Source organism: Petaurus breviceps, unplaced genomic scaffold (assembly GCF_028583685.1).
Source record: "Petaurus breviceps papuanus isolate PSGF00001 unplaced genomic scaffold, PetGlider_PUasm1.0 90847, whole genome shotgun sequence".
NCBI lineage: Eukaryota > Metazoa > Chordata > Mammalia > Diprotodontia > Petauridae > Petaurus > Petaurus breviceps.
The window spans coordinates 20,798,047-20,812,143 of record NW_027187360.1 but is presented as its reverse complement, the minus strand read 5'-3'; the positions used below and the strand labels follow the sequence as shown (position 1 = coordinate 20,812,143).

Genomic DNA, 14,097 nt, shown 5'->3' with positions numbered 1-14,097 from the left:
GTCAGAAGGACCAGAGTTCAAATCTGGCCTCAGACGCTTGACACACTTACTAGCCATGTGACTTTGGGCAAGTTAATTAACCCCAACTGCCCTCCAAAAAGGAAGAAAAGAAAAGAAAAGAAGAAGACAGAGAGAGGGAAGGGCTTCACCCTAAAGAATGAAACTCTAATGGTGGGATTTCATGGACCAATAGGAGAAAAACTTACTGGGCTTCTCCCTAGGATTAGGGGATGTAGGTTTTTAGAGGTGGAAGGGACCTTAGGGGATCTCTATCACAAACTCTTTATTTTACAAATAAGAAAACCAAGGTTCTAAGAAATGAAGTTATGCCCAAGATCACAAGCAGTATAGCTAACAGCATGGCATATAATGGGGGTATTTGTTTTAGAGTAAGAAACCCTAGGTCTGAATTCTGGTTCTTCCACTTACTACCTGTGTGATCCTGGGAAGAGAATAAGCATTTCTATAACACTGATTATGGGCCAGGTACTGTGGTAAGCATTTTTTTTTCTAAAGCAATCGGGGTTAAGTAACTTGCTCAAGGTTACACAGACAGTTATTTCTGGGTGTGGTGCTGAGTATCTGAGCCCGGATTTGATCCCAGGTCATCCTGACACTGGAGCCGGTGCTCTTACTCGCTGAGTCACCTGGCTGCCCCTAAGCAATTGGGGTTAAGTAACTTGCTCAAGGTTACACGGCCAGGTGTTTCTGGGTGGGTGTTAAGTGTCTGAGCCCGGGATTCGATCTCCAGGTCTTCTCAACACTGGAGCCGGTGCTCTTACTCGCCATGCTACCTGGCCGCCCCGTGGTAAGCATTTTTAAAGCATGTTATTTCATTTGATCTTCACCAAAGCTCTGGGAGGTAGGCCCTATTGTTATTTCTGTTTTATAGTTGAGGAAACTGAGGCAAACAGAAGTTGTGACTTGCCCAAGCTCACACAACTAGTATATGTCTGAGACCAGATTTGAACTTGGGGTTTCCTGACTCCAGGACTCCATTCATTGTACTACCACCTTGCCTTGGGTAAATCACTTCACTTCACTGGCCTTCAGCCATTTCATCTATAAACTGAAGCAATTACATTAGTGTTCCCTGTGATCCTTTTCAGATCTAAAACCCTGTGATCCTATGACCTTTGCAAGCAGATGTGCCCTCAAAGCGTGCCATGTATGTGCCCCCCAACTATACTTAGACCTAAGGCTAGTCTCCCTTCACCAATTACACCATGATGGCTCGGTGTCACTCTCATTCCTCTTTGTCTCTTTCATCCCAGAGACAGACCCAAGCACCACCGGGCTATGTCCAGGGAAAGCAGTTCCAGTCCAGATTCACCTGTGTCCTTGCTGTCCCCAGGGGGGCGGAAGCCTAGCACTGAGAAACCACCACCAAGCCGGGAGAAAGAGGAGGACTGTCTTCCCCACACTCCCCTAGGAGAAGGTACAGTGTGGACCATGGAACAGAGAGGGCCAAGAAAGAAAAGGTACACAGAGTCTGAGGAAGTGGGCACCAAGTGAAATGGGCAGGATCCTAGGGTCGGACACAAGAGTATCCAGGGTAGACAGGGCACATGGAAAGGGAGCTTACTTCCTTTCTGTTAAGTTGGCAATTTCTATCCCATTGGAGATTTGAGCAACTGATAGGAAGGGGAGAGAAATTTCAGTTAACAAATTTTTGCCCATCAAAACCACATCTGCTACACAGAATCCATGAGAAATCCAGTACATAAATGCATGAATTTAGCTGCATTAGAGAGAACAAAATAAAATCCCAGGTGTAACTGGTTATAAACATACACACACACACACACACACACACACACACACACACTCACACACAAAACCAGAAACTCAGAGGTCCTCTTCAGTTAATTTCTCTGACCATTTCTTTCTTTCTTAAAAACAGAAAAATCAACAGGATACCAGACTTCTCCAGTCCCTAAAATTTCTCCTGGTACAAATTTGCAGGAGCAGCGAGTTCTGGACATGGTGAGTTTGGGAAAGTTTAGAGTCATATTTCTTTTCCTGGACTAGATCAAAGCAGAATGAAACCCTGCTTTCAAAGTCATCCTCTATAGCTCCTTTCACTAGAGCTAAAAGTTCTCTCCAGATGGCCTCATTGTCCAAGACGTCCATCCTTTTTGTCTAAGACAGTTGTGCCCACAGTGTGCCACATGACCAGCAGGAAAGCTGGTAACACACAGAATATCCTCATAATCCTTAGATACCATTAATTGATGCTAGAACCAGCCCCTAAATGGAATCCTCTCGAGGCTAACTCTGCCTTAGCTCTGCTCCAGCTAAAGAAAGTTAACTAAATTAGATTTCTTAACTCAGTTGTTCGAAAAGAACCATTAGGGAGACTAACAAGAGAGTAAGCAACTTGAGAGAGTTATTCAACTTTGTTCACCCCTCAGCACTTTATACTAATTCTTGTACATTTTGGGTGTTCTAAATGAAGGAGCAAAGTGGACTGAGGCAGTATGACAGTGCAAGAAATAATATTTCCATAGCATTTTGCATATAATTTCTCCTTTGATCCTCACAAGTCGGTGCCATTTTACATAGGAAGAAACTGACACTGAAAGAAGTAAGTGACTTGTCAGGGTCTCATAGCTAGTGTCTGTGGTAGGATTTGAACTCAGGTCTTCTTAGTTCCAAGTCCAACCTACCACACCACTAGGAGTCAGGAAGCATGAATTCTAGTCCCAATGCTCTTCCCTGTAAATTGTCATAAACTATACTAGAGCCCTTCTAGCTCTAACATTTTTAATAGTATTTTATTTTTTCCTAATTGCACGTCAAGATAATTTTTGCATTCATTTTTACAATATTTTAAGTTGCAAATTTTTCTCCTTTCCTCCCTCTCCTCCCCTCTTCTGAAAATAGTATGCAATTTGATATAGTTTATACATAAAACATATTTCCATATTAGTCACAGCTGTGAAAGAAGAAACAGATCAAAAGAAAAAAAGCAAAAGAAGAATAAGTGAAAAAAGTATCAACAATTGTTCATCAGTTCTTTATCTGGATATGGATAGTATTTTCCTTCATGAGTACTTTGTTCTTGTCTTGGATCATTGTATTGCTGAGAAGATCTGAGTCCTTCAGAGTTTATCATCATACAATGTTGTTAATAGTGTGTACAATGTTGTGTTCATTTCACTTTGCATCAATTCATACAAGTCTTTCCAGGTTTTTCTGAAATCTGCCTGTTCATCATTTCTTATTGAACAATAGTATTCCATTATATTCATATACAACAGCTTGTTTATTCACTCTCTAATTGATAGGCAGCCTCTCAATTTCCAATACTTTGTCACCATGAAAAGGGCTGCTAAAAATATTTTTGCACATTGTAGGTCCTTTTCCCTTTTTTATTCTTTGGGATACAGGCCTAGAAGTAGTCTTGCTGGATCAAAAGGCATGCACATTTTGTTTGCCCTTTGGGCATATTCCAAATTGCTCTCCAAAATGGTTGGATCAGTTCACAACTCCACCAACAGTGTATTAGTGTCCCAATTTTCTCACATACTCTCTAACATTTATCATTTTCCTTTTTTGTCATATTAGTCAATCTGGTAAGTGTAAGGTGGTACCTCAGAGTTGTTTTAATTTGCATTTCCCTGATCAATAGTGATTTAGAGCCTTTCTTCATATGCCTATAGATAGCTTTGGTTTCTTTTTAAAAAAAATTTTTTTTTTGCTTTCTTGAGGGGGGAGGGTAGGACAATTGAGGTTAAGTGACTTTCCCAAGGTCACATGGCTAGTTTTTGTGGTAAGTGTCTGAGGCCAGATTTGAACTCAGGTCCTCCTGATTCCAGGGCCGGTGTTCTATTCACTGCACCACATAGCCACCCCCAGCTTTGATTTCTTTATCTGAACACTGCTTGTTCATATCCTTTGACTATTCATCAACTGGGGAATGGCATATATTCTTATAAATTTGACTCAGTCCTCTATATGTTTGAGAAATGAGACCTTTATCAGAGACACTTGCTGTAAAGATTGTTTCCTAGCTTTCTGCTTTCCTTCTAATCTTGGTTGCATTGGTTTTATATGTGTAAAAGGTTTTTTTATATTTAATATAATCATTATTTGACTATTATTTAATATAACACATTATATATTTATATATTATGTGTTATATATAATAATTTAATGTAATATATAACATATTATTTAATATAATCATTATATAATTACTAATCAGTGTTTCATAATGCTGTCTCTTATTTGGTCATCAATTCTTCCCTACCCTATAGATCTGATAGGTAGACTATTCTTTACTCTTCTAATTTCCTTATGGTATCACCCTTTATGTCTAAATCATGTACCCATTTTGACCTTATCTTGGTGTGTGGTGTCAGATGTTGGCCCATACCTAGTTTGTACCCCTATCATTTTACAATTTTCCCAGGAGATTTTGTCAAATAGTGAGTTCTTATCCCAAAGGCTAGGGTATTCGGGTTTATAAAACACTAGGTTACTATGGCCATTTACTACTGTGTCCTGTGTACCTAATTTATCCCCAGATAGATAGTTTGATGATTACTGCTTTATAATATAGTTTGAGATCTGGTATTGCTAGGCCACCTTCCTTTGTATTTTTTTTTCATTAATTCCCTTGATATTCTTGACCTCCTCTTCTTCCAGATTAATTTTGTTGTCATTTTTTCTATCTTTATAAAATAATTTTTGGTAGTTTGATTGGTATGGCACTAAATAAGTAAATTAGCTTAGGTAGAACTGTCATTTTTGTTATATTGACTCGGGTTACCTATGAACTATTAAAACTTTTCCAATTGTTTAGATCTGACTTTATTTGTGTGAAAAGTATTTTGTAATTGTCTTCATATAGTTCCTGAGTTTGTTTTAACAGATGGACCCCCCTCCAAGTATTTTATATGGTTTACATTTATTTTAAATGAGATTTCTCTTTCTATCTCTTGCTGCTGGACTTTGTTGGTCATATAAAAAAATGCTGATGACTTATGTGGTTTTATCTTATATACTGCAACTTTGATAAAGTTATCAATTATTTCAAGTTATCTTCTAGTTGATTCTGTAGGGTACTCTAACTATACAATCATATCATCTGCAGAGAGTGATAGTTTTGTTTTCTAATTGCCTATTCTAATTCCTTCTATTTCTTTTTCTTCTCTTACTGCTATAGCTAACATTTCTAGTACTATATTGACTAATAGTGGTGCTAATGGGCATACTTGCTTCATCCCTGATCTTATTGAGAAGGTTTCTAACTTACCTCCATTACAAACAATGCTTGCTGATGGTTTTAGATAGATGCGGCTTATAATTTTAATGAATGTTCCCTTTGTTCCTATGCTCTCTAGTATTTTTATTAGGAATAAATGCATATTTTGTCAAACGCTTTTTGGGCATCCATTCAGATAATCATGATTTCTGTTGGTTTGGCTATTGATATGATCAATTATGTTGATAATTTTCCTAATATCAAACCATCCCTGCATTCCTGGTATAAATCTCACCTGGCCACAGTGTACAATCCTTGTGATATATTACTATAATCTTGCTAGTATTTTGTTCAAAATTTGTGCATCAGTTTTCATTAGGGAAACTGGTCTATAATTTTCTTTCTCTATTTTAGCTCTTTCTGGTTGAGGTACCAACACCATATTTGTGTCAGAAAAGAATTTTGGTAGGACTCTTTCTTAGCCTATTTTTCCAATATTCCAATAATCCAGTATTCTAGTATTGCAATCAATTGTTCTTTATATGTTTGGTAGAATTCACTTGTGAAGCCATCTGGCCCTGGGGTTTTTTGGGGGGGAGTTAATTAATGGCTTGTTCAATTTTTTTTTCTAAGATGGGGTTATTTGGGTATTTTATTTCCTGATCTATTAATCTAAGTAATTTATATTTTTGCAAATATTCATCAATTTTACTCAGATTATCAGATTTCTTGACATATAATTGGACAAAATATTTCCTAATGATTGCTTTAATTTCTTCATTGGTGGTAATTTCACCCTTTTCATTTTTGATACTGGATATCTGGTTTTCTTCCTTTTTTAAAAAATCAAATTAGCCAATGGCTTATCTATCTTATTGTTTGTTTGCTTGTTTTCAGAAAATCATTTTCTAGTTTTATTAGTTCAATAGTTTTTTTTTCACTTTGATTTTCAGGATTTCCAGTTTGGTATTCAATTTGGGATTTTTAATTTGTTCTTTTTCTGTTTTTTTTTTTTTAAGTTGCAATGCCCAATTCATTGATCTGCTCTTTCTCTATTTTGCTGATGTAAGAATTTAGAGAAATAAATGTTGCTTTAAGTACTGCTTTGGCTACATCCCATAAATTTTAGGATGTTGTCTCATTGTTCTCATTCTCTTTAACAAAATTGTTGATGGTTTCTATCATTTGTTCTTTGACCCATTTATTCTTTAGGATTAGATTATTAAATTTCCAATAAATTTTGATCTATCTTTCCACTGCCTTTCATTGAATGTAATTTTTATTGTTTTATTATCTGAAAAGAAGACATTTAATATTTCTGCCTTTCTACATTTGATATTGAGAGTTTTGTGCCCTAATATATGGTCAGTTTTTGTGTAGGTGCCATGTGCTGCTGAGAAAAAAAAAAGAGTTCCTTTCTGTTCCCATTCAGTTTTCTCGAAAGGTCTGTCATATCTAACTTATCATATTTTATTCACCTCATTGGTTTCTTTCTTGTTTATTTTTTTGGTTAGATTTATCAAGTCTGAGAGGGAACAGTTGAGCTCCTTCACTAGTGTAGTTTTGCAGTCTATTTCTTCCTATAACTCATTTACCTTCTTGAAAAACTTGGATGCTATACCACTTGGTGCATGTATGTTTAGTATTGATATTACTTTATTGTTTATGGTACCTTTAAGCAAGATGTAGGTTCCTTCCTTCTCTCTCTTTTAATTAGGTCTATTTTTGCTTTTGCTTTATTTGAGATCAAGATTGTTGCCCCTGCCTTTTTTTTTTACTTCCCCTGAAACATAATAGATTCTGCCCCAGTGCCTCAGCTCTGTGTGTGTCTCTCTGCTTCAAGTGCGTTTCTTGTAAATCATATATGGTAGGATTCTGGTTTTTGGTCCATCCTGCTATCTGCTTCCATTATATGGGAAAGTTCATCCCATTAACATTCACAGTTATGATAACTAACTGTATTTCCCTCCATTCTATTTTTCCTCCTATTTGTTCTCTCTCTCCTTTCACCCTTTCCCTCCTTAACAGTGTTTTGCTTCTATCTACTGCCTCCAGCAGCCTGCCCTCTCTTCCGTCGGTCCCCTGCATTTACTTAATCTCCTCTCCTCCTACTTTCCTGTTGTGTAAGACAGAATTCTGTATTCAACTCATTGTGTATATTATTTCCCTCTTTGAGCCAATACTGATGAGAGTAAGGTTTAGGTGATGTCCATCACCCACCCTCCCATCTTTTCCTCCACTGTAATAGGCTTTTCCTGCATTTTCTTGTAGAATAACTTACCCCATTTTCTCATCCTTAATTATTTTTATATCATTTCCTCAAATTCACCTTATACCACTTACCTCTATGTCTATTCCTTCTAGTTGTACTATTAATGGTACAATTTTTAAGAATTACAATTATTGTCTTCCCATGTACATATGTAAAAAGTTCAGTTCCATTGAATCCCTTTTATGTTTTCTTTTTCCCTTTTCACTTTTTAGGTTTCTCTTGGGTCTTAATAATGGAGATCATTTTTGTTGTTGTTGTTCAATTCTAATCTCCTTATGAAAGCTTGAAATCCTTCTATTTTATTGAGCAACCATTTTTCCCCCTTGAAGTACTATTATGCTTAATTTTGCTGGGTAGGTGATTCTGGTTGTAGTCCTAGATCTTTTGCCTTTGAAAATAGCATGTTCCATGACCTCTGATACTTCAATATTGCAGCTGCTAAATACTGTATAGTCCTGATTGTGGCTCCCCGATATTTGAATTGTTTCTTTCTATCCACTTGCAGTACTTTTTCCTTGACCTGATAGCTCTGAAATTTGACTATAATGTTCCTTGCAGTTTTTATTTGGGGATCTCTTTTCTGAGGTGATCAGTGGATTCTTTCAATGCCTATTTTGCCCTATGGTTCCAGGATATCAGGGCAGTTTTCCTTGATAATTTTTTGAAAGATGTTGTGCAGGTCCTCCTTTTGATTCTGGCTTTAAGGTAGTTCAGTGATTCTGACATTGTCTATCCTGAATCTGTTTTCTAGATCAGTTGTTTTTCCAATGATGTGTTTTACATTTTCACCTATTTTTTTCCATTCTTTGTAATTTGTTAGATTCTTGATGTCTCATAGAGTCATTAGCTTCCACTTACCCAATTCTAACTTTTAAGAAATTGTTTTCCTCAGTTAGCATTTGTACTTCCTTTTCCATTTGTCCAATTGTACTTTTTAAGGAGTTGTTTTCTTTAGTGGATTTTTGTGTCTCCTTTTCTACTTGACCAATCTACTTTTTAAGTAGTTGTTTTCTTTTCCCAAGATGTTGATTCTTTTTTCATAATTCTCTTGCATCACTCTCATTTCTTTTCCCAATTTTTCTTCTATCTCTCTTATATGATTTTTAAACTCCCTTTTGAGCTCTTTCATTAGTTCTTTCTGGTCCTGAGATCACTTCCCGTTTCTGTTTGAGGTTTGGCCCGTAGGTGTTTTGACATTATTGTCCTCTTCTGAGTTTGTATTTTGACCTTCCCTGTCAACATAAGAACTTTCTATGGTCAGATTCTTTTTTTGGCCTTCTTCCTTTCTTTTAAATTTGAACTCTGCTCCCAGGATGGAAGGGGCACTGTTTCAGGCTTCTTGTGTCAGGGGTTGCAGGACCTGGATGTTTACCTGGTGCTGCACTGATGTTGCTCTGGGGCCCATGGGTAACCCTCACGTCTGATACTGGATTGAGGTAGGGGTGGCTGGTGCTGCTAGAGGCCACAGGGGTCTGACAGCTTACCTAGTGCTGAGCTGGGATCCTAGAGCTAGTGTCTAGTGAGTGTTGAGGTCTGTGGGGTATTTCTGTGTTTCCCTGGGACTACACTGAAGCAAGTGGGAGTATGGCCCTTGCAAGTTGCCTGTTTGCCCAGGGCTATACTGAAGCACCTGGAAGTTCTCAGAGCTGGAGTCTGCCCATTCCCCTGACTATCCTGAATTATGGGGGGGCATCCTGCTATTGGCAGGATAATTGGCAGGAGCAGATTTACCTGCTCCACTGCACGAGGGCTCAGGATCTCCCACTAGTTTGCTGAGGTGGGGCTTGCTGGGACACTTCCTGTCCTGTACCACACTCCCCTTTTACCCAAGTGAAACAGACCTTTCCTGCCAACCTTCCGAGCTTCTTGGACTCAAAGATTATTCCACCCCATCTTTTTGCTGGTTCTGCTGTTCCAGAACTTGTTTGGGGTGCTATTTTATGGTTGTTTGTAGGTGAATATGGGAGAGTTACAACAATTTACTGCTTACTCCACCATCTTGGCTCCTGGAAGTTTAGCTCTGGAATTTTGTGAAGTTAAAGTCCCATTGAACTTTACCCATAAGTGCAACCATTGGGAGAATAACATTTAAGGAAAGATATTGACAAGACCTAGAATATCCTAATAAGGACAACCATGGTAGACAGCCAAGATGTCAAAAGCAAGCCTTATCAAAATGACCTGAAGGAACAAAGGATGTTTAACCTAGACAAGAAAAGGCTTAGGTGGTAGACATGAGAGCTTATCTTCAAATGTTTGAAGCATATTTACATTGAAGATAGATTAGACCTATCCCCAGAGTACAGAATCAGAGGTAATGTTTAGAAACTATTAGGACATAAATTTGCAGAAAAAAAAACATTCTAATGATTAGAATTAACCTAAATTGGAATGAACTACTGTAAAAAATACTAACTTTCCCTATCTGATTCAAGTGAACAAGCGTTTACTAAGTGTGCAGGGCACTCTTACAGAAGTTGAGGAAACAAAGACAAAATGTAAAAACCTTGCCCTTAAAGAGTTTACATTTTACTGCAGATGGGAATATAAAATACAAATAGATAAGTATAAAAAAGGCAATTTAAGGAATGAAGAAACATTAATGACTAGATAGATAAAGGCTTCCTGTAGCTAAGCCTTCAAGAAAAATATTCTAAGAGGAAGAGATAAGGAAAGAGTGCTTTTAAAGAATGAGGACAACCTGTACAGAGGCACATAGATGTGCATAGGGAGGAAATGGATGGCAAGTAATCCAGCCTAACTAGAATATTTCATATATAAGGGAGAATTATGTGAAATAAGCCTGAAAAGATACAGTGAAGTCAGATTGAGAAAGGTTTTCAATGCCAAATCAAGGAGTTTGTATTTTATCCTAAAAGGCAATAGGGAGCCAATGAAGATTCTTGAGGAAAGGAACGATGTAGTTAGACTTGTGCTTTAGGAAGCTGACCACACACACCTAAAATTAGCAAGAACAATTAAAATAGGAAGCCACAGCCAGGGCCCAGTATTTCCAATGAGCTAGAACAAATGACCATATTTTATATAATTATAACTTTGGGAAGTTCAAATTTAAATAAGCTTCAGGGGATTCTTTATTCTCACTAATTGGAAACTAGCTATACTGTCCTATATCTCTCCTTCCTTTCACAATCAAATGCCTAGAAAAGAAAAATTATCTATGCTGCTCTCTGTCACTTCCTTTTCACTTGCTTTTCACCCCTTTGCAGTCTGACTTCCAACCCCAGCACTGCAATGCAACTGCCCTTTCTATGTTTACCAAGGATCTCTTCATTGTTAAATCTCACATTGTTAGACTCTGAAGACTCTGAAGCACTTGACAATATTGATCACTCTCTCTTCCCTAAGCTTTCATGACACTGCCTTTTCCTGTTCTGATTGCTGCTCTGACTCTCTCTGCTCTGACTACTAATCTTCTAAAGTGAATCTCCTTTGCTAGATCTCCATCCTTGTCTCTGCCCCTAACCATGTGTGCCCTCACCTAAGGCTCTGTCCTGGGACTTTCCTCTTCTCTTCCCTCCCCATGCCTCTTTTCTTGGTAATCTCATCTGTTCCCATAGGTTCAACTATCATTTCTTTATAGATGACTTAGATCTCTATATCCAGCCCTAATCTATGTCCTGAGCTCTAATTCCACCTCACCAACTGCTATCTATTAGACATATCCAGCCAGTTGTCCTAAATATTATTGTAGGTCTTCCAGCAGAAGCTAAATGACCATTTATCGAGGATGTTACAGATGAAATTCATTATTTGAGTACAGGTTAGACTAGACAATACCTATGCTCTCTTCTAGCTCTGAGATTCTATGACTATGATATTGTAATCTGTAAACAAACATTTAAATACAATGAGTAACTTACTACTTGAAGAATATTTTATAGAGCTTTGTACCTTTCAAAGAAATTTTACATTTTATTCTCACAAAAGCTTTATGACAGAGACAGAACAGGTACTATCCCCATTTAATAGATGAGAAAACTGAGGGCCAGTGAGGTTAGATAATTGTCCAAGGTCACATAAGTCATCAGTGTAAGGAGTGGATTATTATCTTTTGTAGTGTAAATTATCTTTTCTGTAATGTGAATAACCAATCCATGACTTATTTGTTGAGCATGTTTACTTATTTACATACACATTATATCTATATCTTTTACATATAATATTTACATACTTATATACATATGTATGTATGTATATATATACATATATATATACACACACAGAGTTGCTTAAAGTGAGGCACATCTGCATAGGATTCCATGTGCCCTTGTTTAGGTGTAATGAATATTATAACCCTGATCCTATTCTCATCTCCCCTCTCTTCAGAATCCCCAGCGGATTTCTAATCAGCTGCATGGGACCATTGCTGTGGTCAGACCAGGGTCCCGGACTTGCCTCTCAGAGAAAAATTCTTCTGAAGCAGCCACTCCACCACCACCAAAAAGCAGCCCTCCATCCCCATCCTATGACCAAAGTCATACCCTGGACAGGTGAGTGGAGCTCCTCTTCCCCATTCTCCTCAGCACACACAGCAGATCTCATCTGAGTTGGGGGGTGGAACATGGTATAGCAAAAAGAGCACTGGGTCAGAGGACCAGGGTTCAAACCCCAAATCTGCCATTTACTACCTGTGTAACCTTGGATCAATCACTTAACCACTCTGATCCTCGGTTTCTTTACATCCAAAATGAGGGAACTGGACTAGCTGACCTCTAAGGTCATCTAGATGACCTTTAAAGTCAGCCAGCCTCAATCTATAATATATAACATACAATTTCAATCTATAATCCTGTAATTAAGAAAAAGGAAAGCCCTGAAATAGCCCCCCAAAAACAGTCCCAGGTAAAAGGGACCCCCTCCCATATATTAAATGGAGTAAATCAGGATGAAGTAGATTTGGCCTTCCCAGAGTGAGGGTCCCATCTCCACAGCAGTCCAGTTGCTGCTATCCAAATGCCCAGACCAAAATAGAATATCATCTGCATGGCAATCAATTCGAGAGTCTATTGGAGCCATCTGATCTACCTAACCTAGGCTTGAGGTGGAGTACTGTGGTGCGGAAAGATTGGGAAAACCAAGTACTCAAAGGAAATGCTGATCTGTCCAAAAAAGGGAGCAAGGTAGCAGGAGGAAATATTGAAGGAACTGGTCATTCCTAGGAATTCCCTAGAAGCTGCTCCTTGTATCATGTTCTCCATTATTTCCATCCTCCTGAGTAGGGATCTCCATCCCGACCCTGACCCAAGCTCCCATCCCTGTTCTGGAATAGAGTCCTGTTCATTTCCCCAGGATCTGACATCTGGGCTGCACCATCTGAGCTAAGTCTTGCACCCTGTTTTGTTTGTCAATGACCTGATGAAGCTGATTGAGTTTGGGAGCAGGATCAGAAGAAAGGATAGGGAAGAATGAATAAAGTGGTGGAAGAGAGATCAGAGTCAGAACCAGCACTTCACCACATACTTATTCCAAGAGGGTCTTTGGAGCTCTAGGCACCAGGGAACTCTGGGTAACTGTCCCTTTTGTCCTTATGGTTATCCCATCATGGTCTGAGTCTTTAAATCAAATCAAGTTTGTTCAAGATTTCTGGGAGCTACCTTCACCTCCTTCCTTTCCGGAGCTCTGCTGTCTCTTGAGGTCAGGTCAATAAGACTGTGCTGAGGTTAGGCCCCAAATCTCCCTTTCCCCAATCTGCTGATCTTTACACTGCACTACACACCACTTCCCTGAGTACTTATTCTCTCCCCAACTGGTCAGTGAGTTCTCCAAAGGCTCTGACCATTCTCTTTTCTTGTCTCACCCATAGCACCTGAGTATCCAGGAAGTGCTCAGTAAATATTTGTTGATTGAAGGCATGATTGGTACCTCTGCTTAGCTGGCTTTAATCACTTCCAACTCATTCTGGGGAGTTTTACAATAACAGAGAAGTTTTGGATGAGCACAGAAGCTCACTCTGTCATCTTATAATCAAATTAATTACACCTTACTTGAGGAAAGAGCCTGTTTTAAATGTGATGGGGCTTCCTCCACACTGGATTTTTCTAACCAGCTGTGTGACATTAGACAATTCATTTCTTCCTTTTAGATGTCAGTTTCCTCATTCATAAAATGAAGGGCTTGGACTAGGTTACCTCCAATGTTCCTCCCAGCTCTATCCTTCTATTATCTTTTCTATGACCCTACTGAGAGGCATTGGGGCATAGTGGGGCATTCCTCAAAGCCAGGAAGACTTTACATAAGTTTTGCCCTCTAACACATATTGACTATGTGACTGTTTGTAAACCACTTAAATTCTCAATGGGCAGCTCCCTAGAGTTGCAAAGAAGGTCTGACTTGCGTTGGAAGGAGTTCCTATGCCAAGGAAATCACAGGTCTTTTTTCTATCCCTTTGGTTCTATGATTCTTCATGAAGAAAGCCCAGGCTGCTCTTTCTCACTAGGCAACATCCCTGATGGCTTCTCCCTGTGAGCTGCCCCCCTACGAAAGGAGGACAAATACACACAAAAAAAGGAAATTATGTTTGTAGAATCCATCTGGGGTACAGCAATGTAAATTACATCTGAGGTAAAAACTATTCCCAATAGGAGCAAAC

The 14,097-nt window shown here is 38.5% G+C and overlaps 1 protein-coding gene across 5 annotated transcripts in view; it reads left to right on the top strand.

Moving 5' to 3' along the window:
• RBBP8NL (RBBP8 N-terminal like) overlaps nucleotides 1-14,097 on the top strand; it is a 73,535-nt gene that overhangs the window by 33,762 nt on the left and 25,676 nt on the right. For all 5 annotated transcript variants that reach the window (XM_069072553.1, XM_069072552.1, XM_069072551.1 and 2 more), the window contains 3 exons: nucleotides 1,275-1,438; nucleotides 1,904-1,986; nucleotides 11,835-11,998. In XM_069072553.1, the coding sequence (XP_068928654.1) occupies nucleotides 1,275-1,438; nucleotides 1,904-1,986; nucleotides 11,835-11,998 (411 nt within the window). The remainder of the gene's footprint in view (nucleotides 1-1,274; nucleotides 1,439-1,903; nucleotides 1,987-11,834; nucleotides 11,999-14,097) is intronic.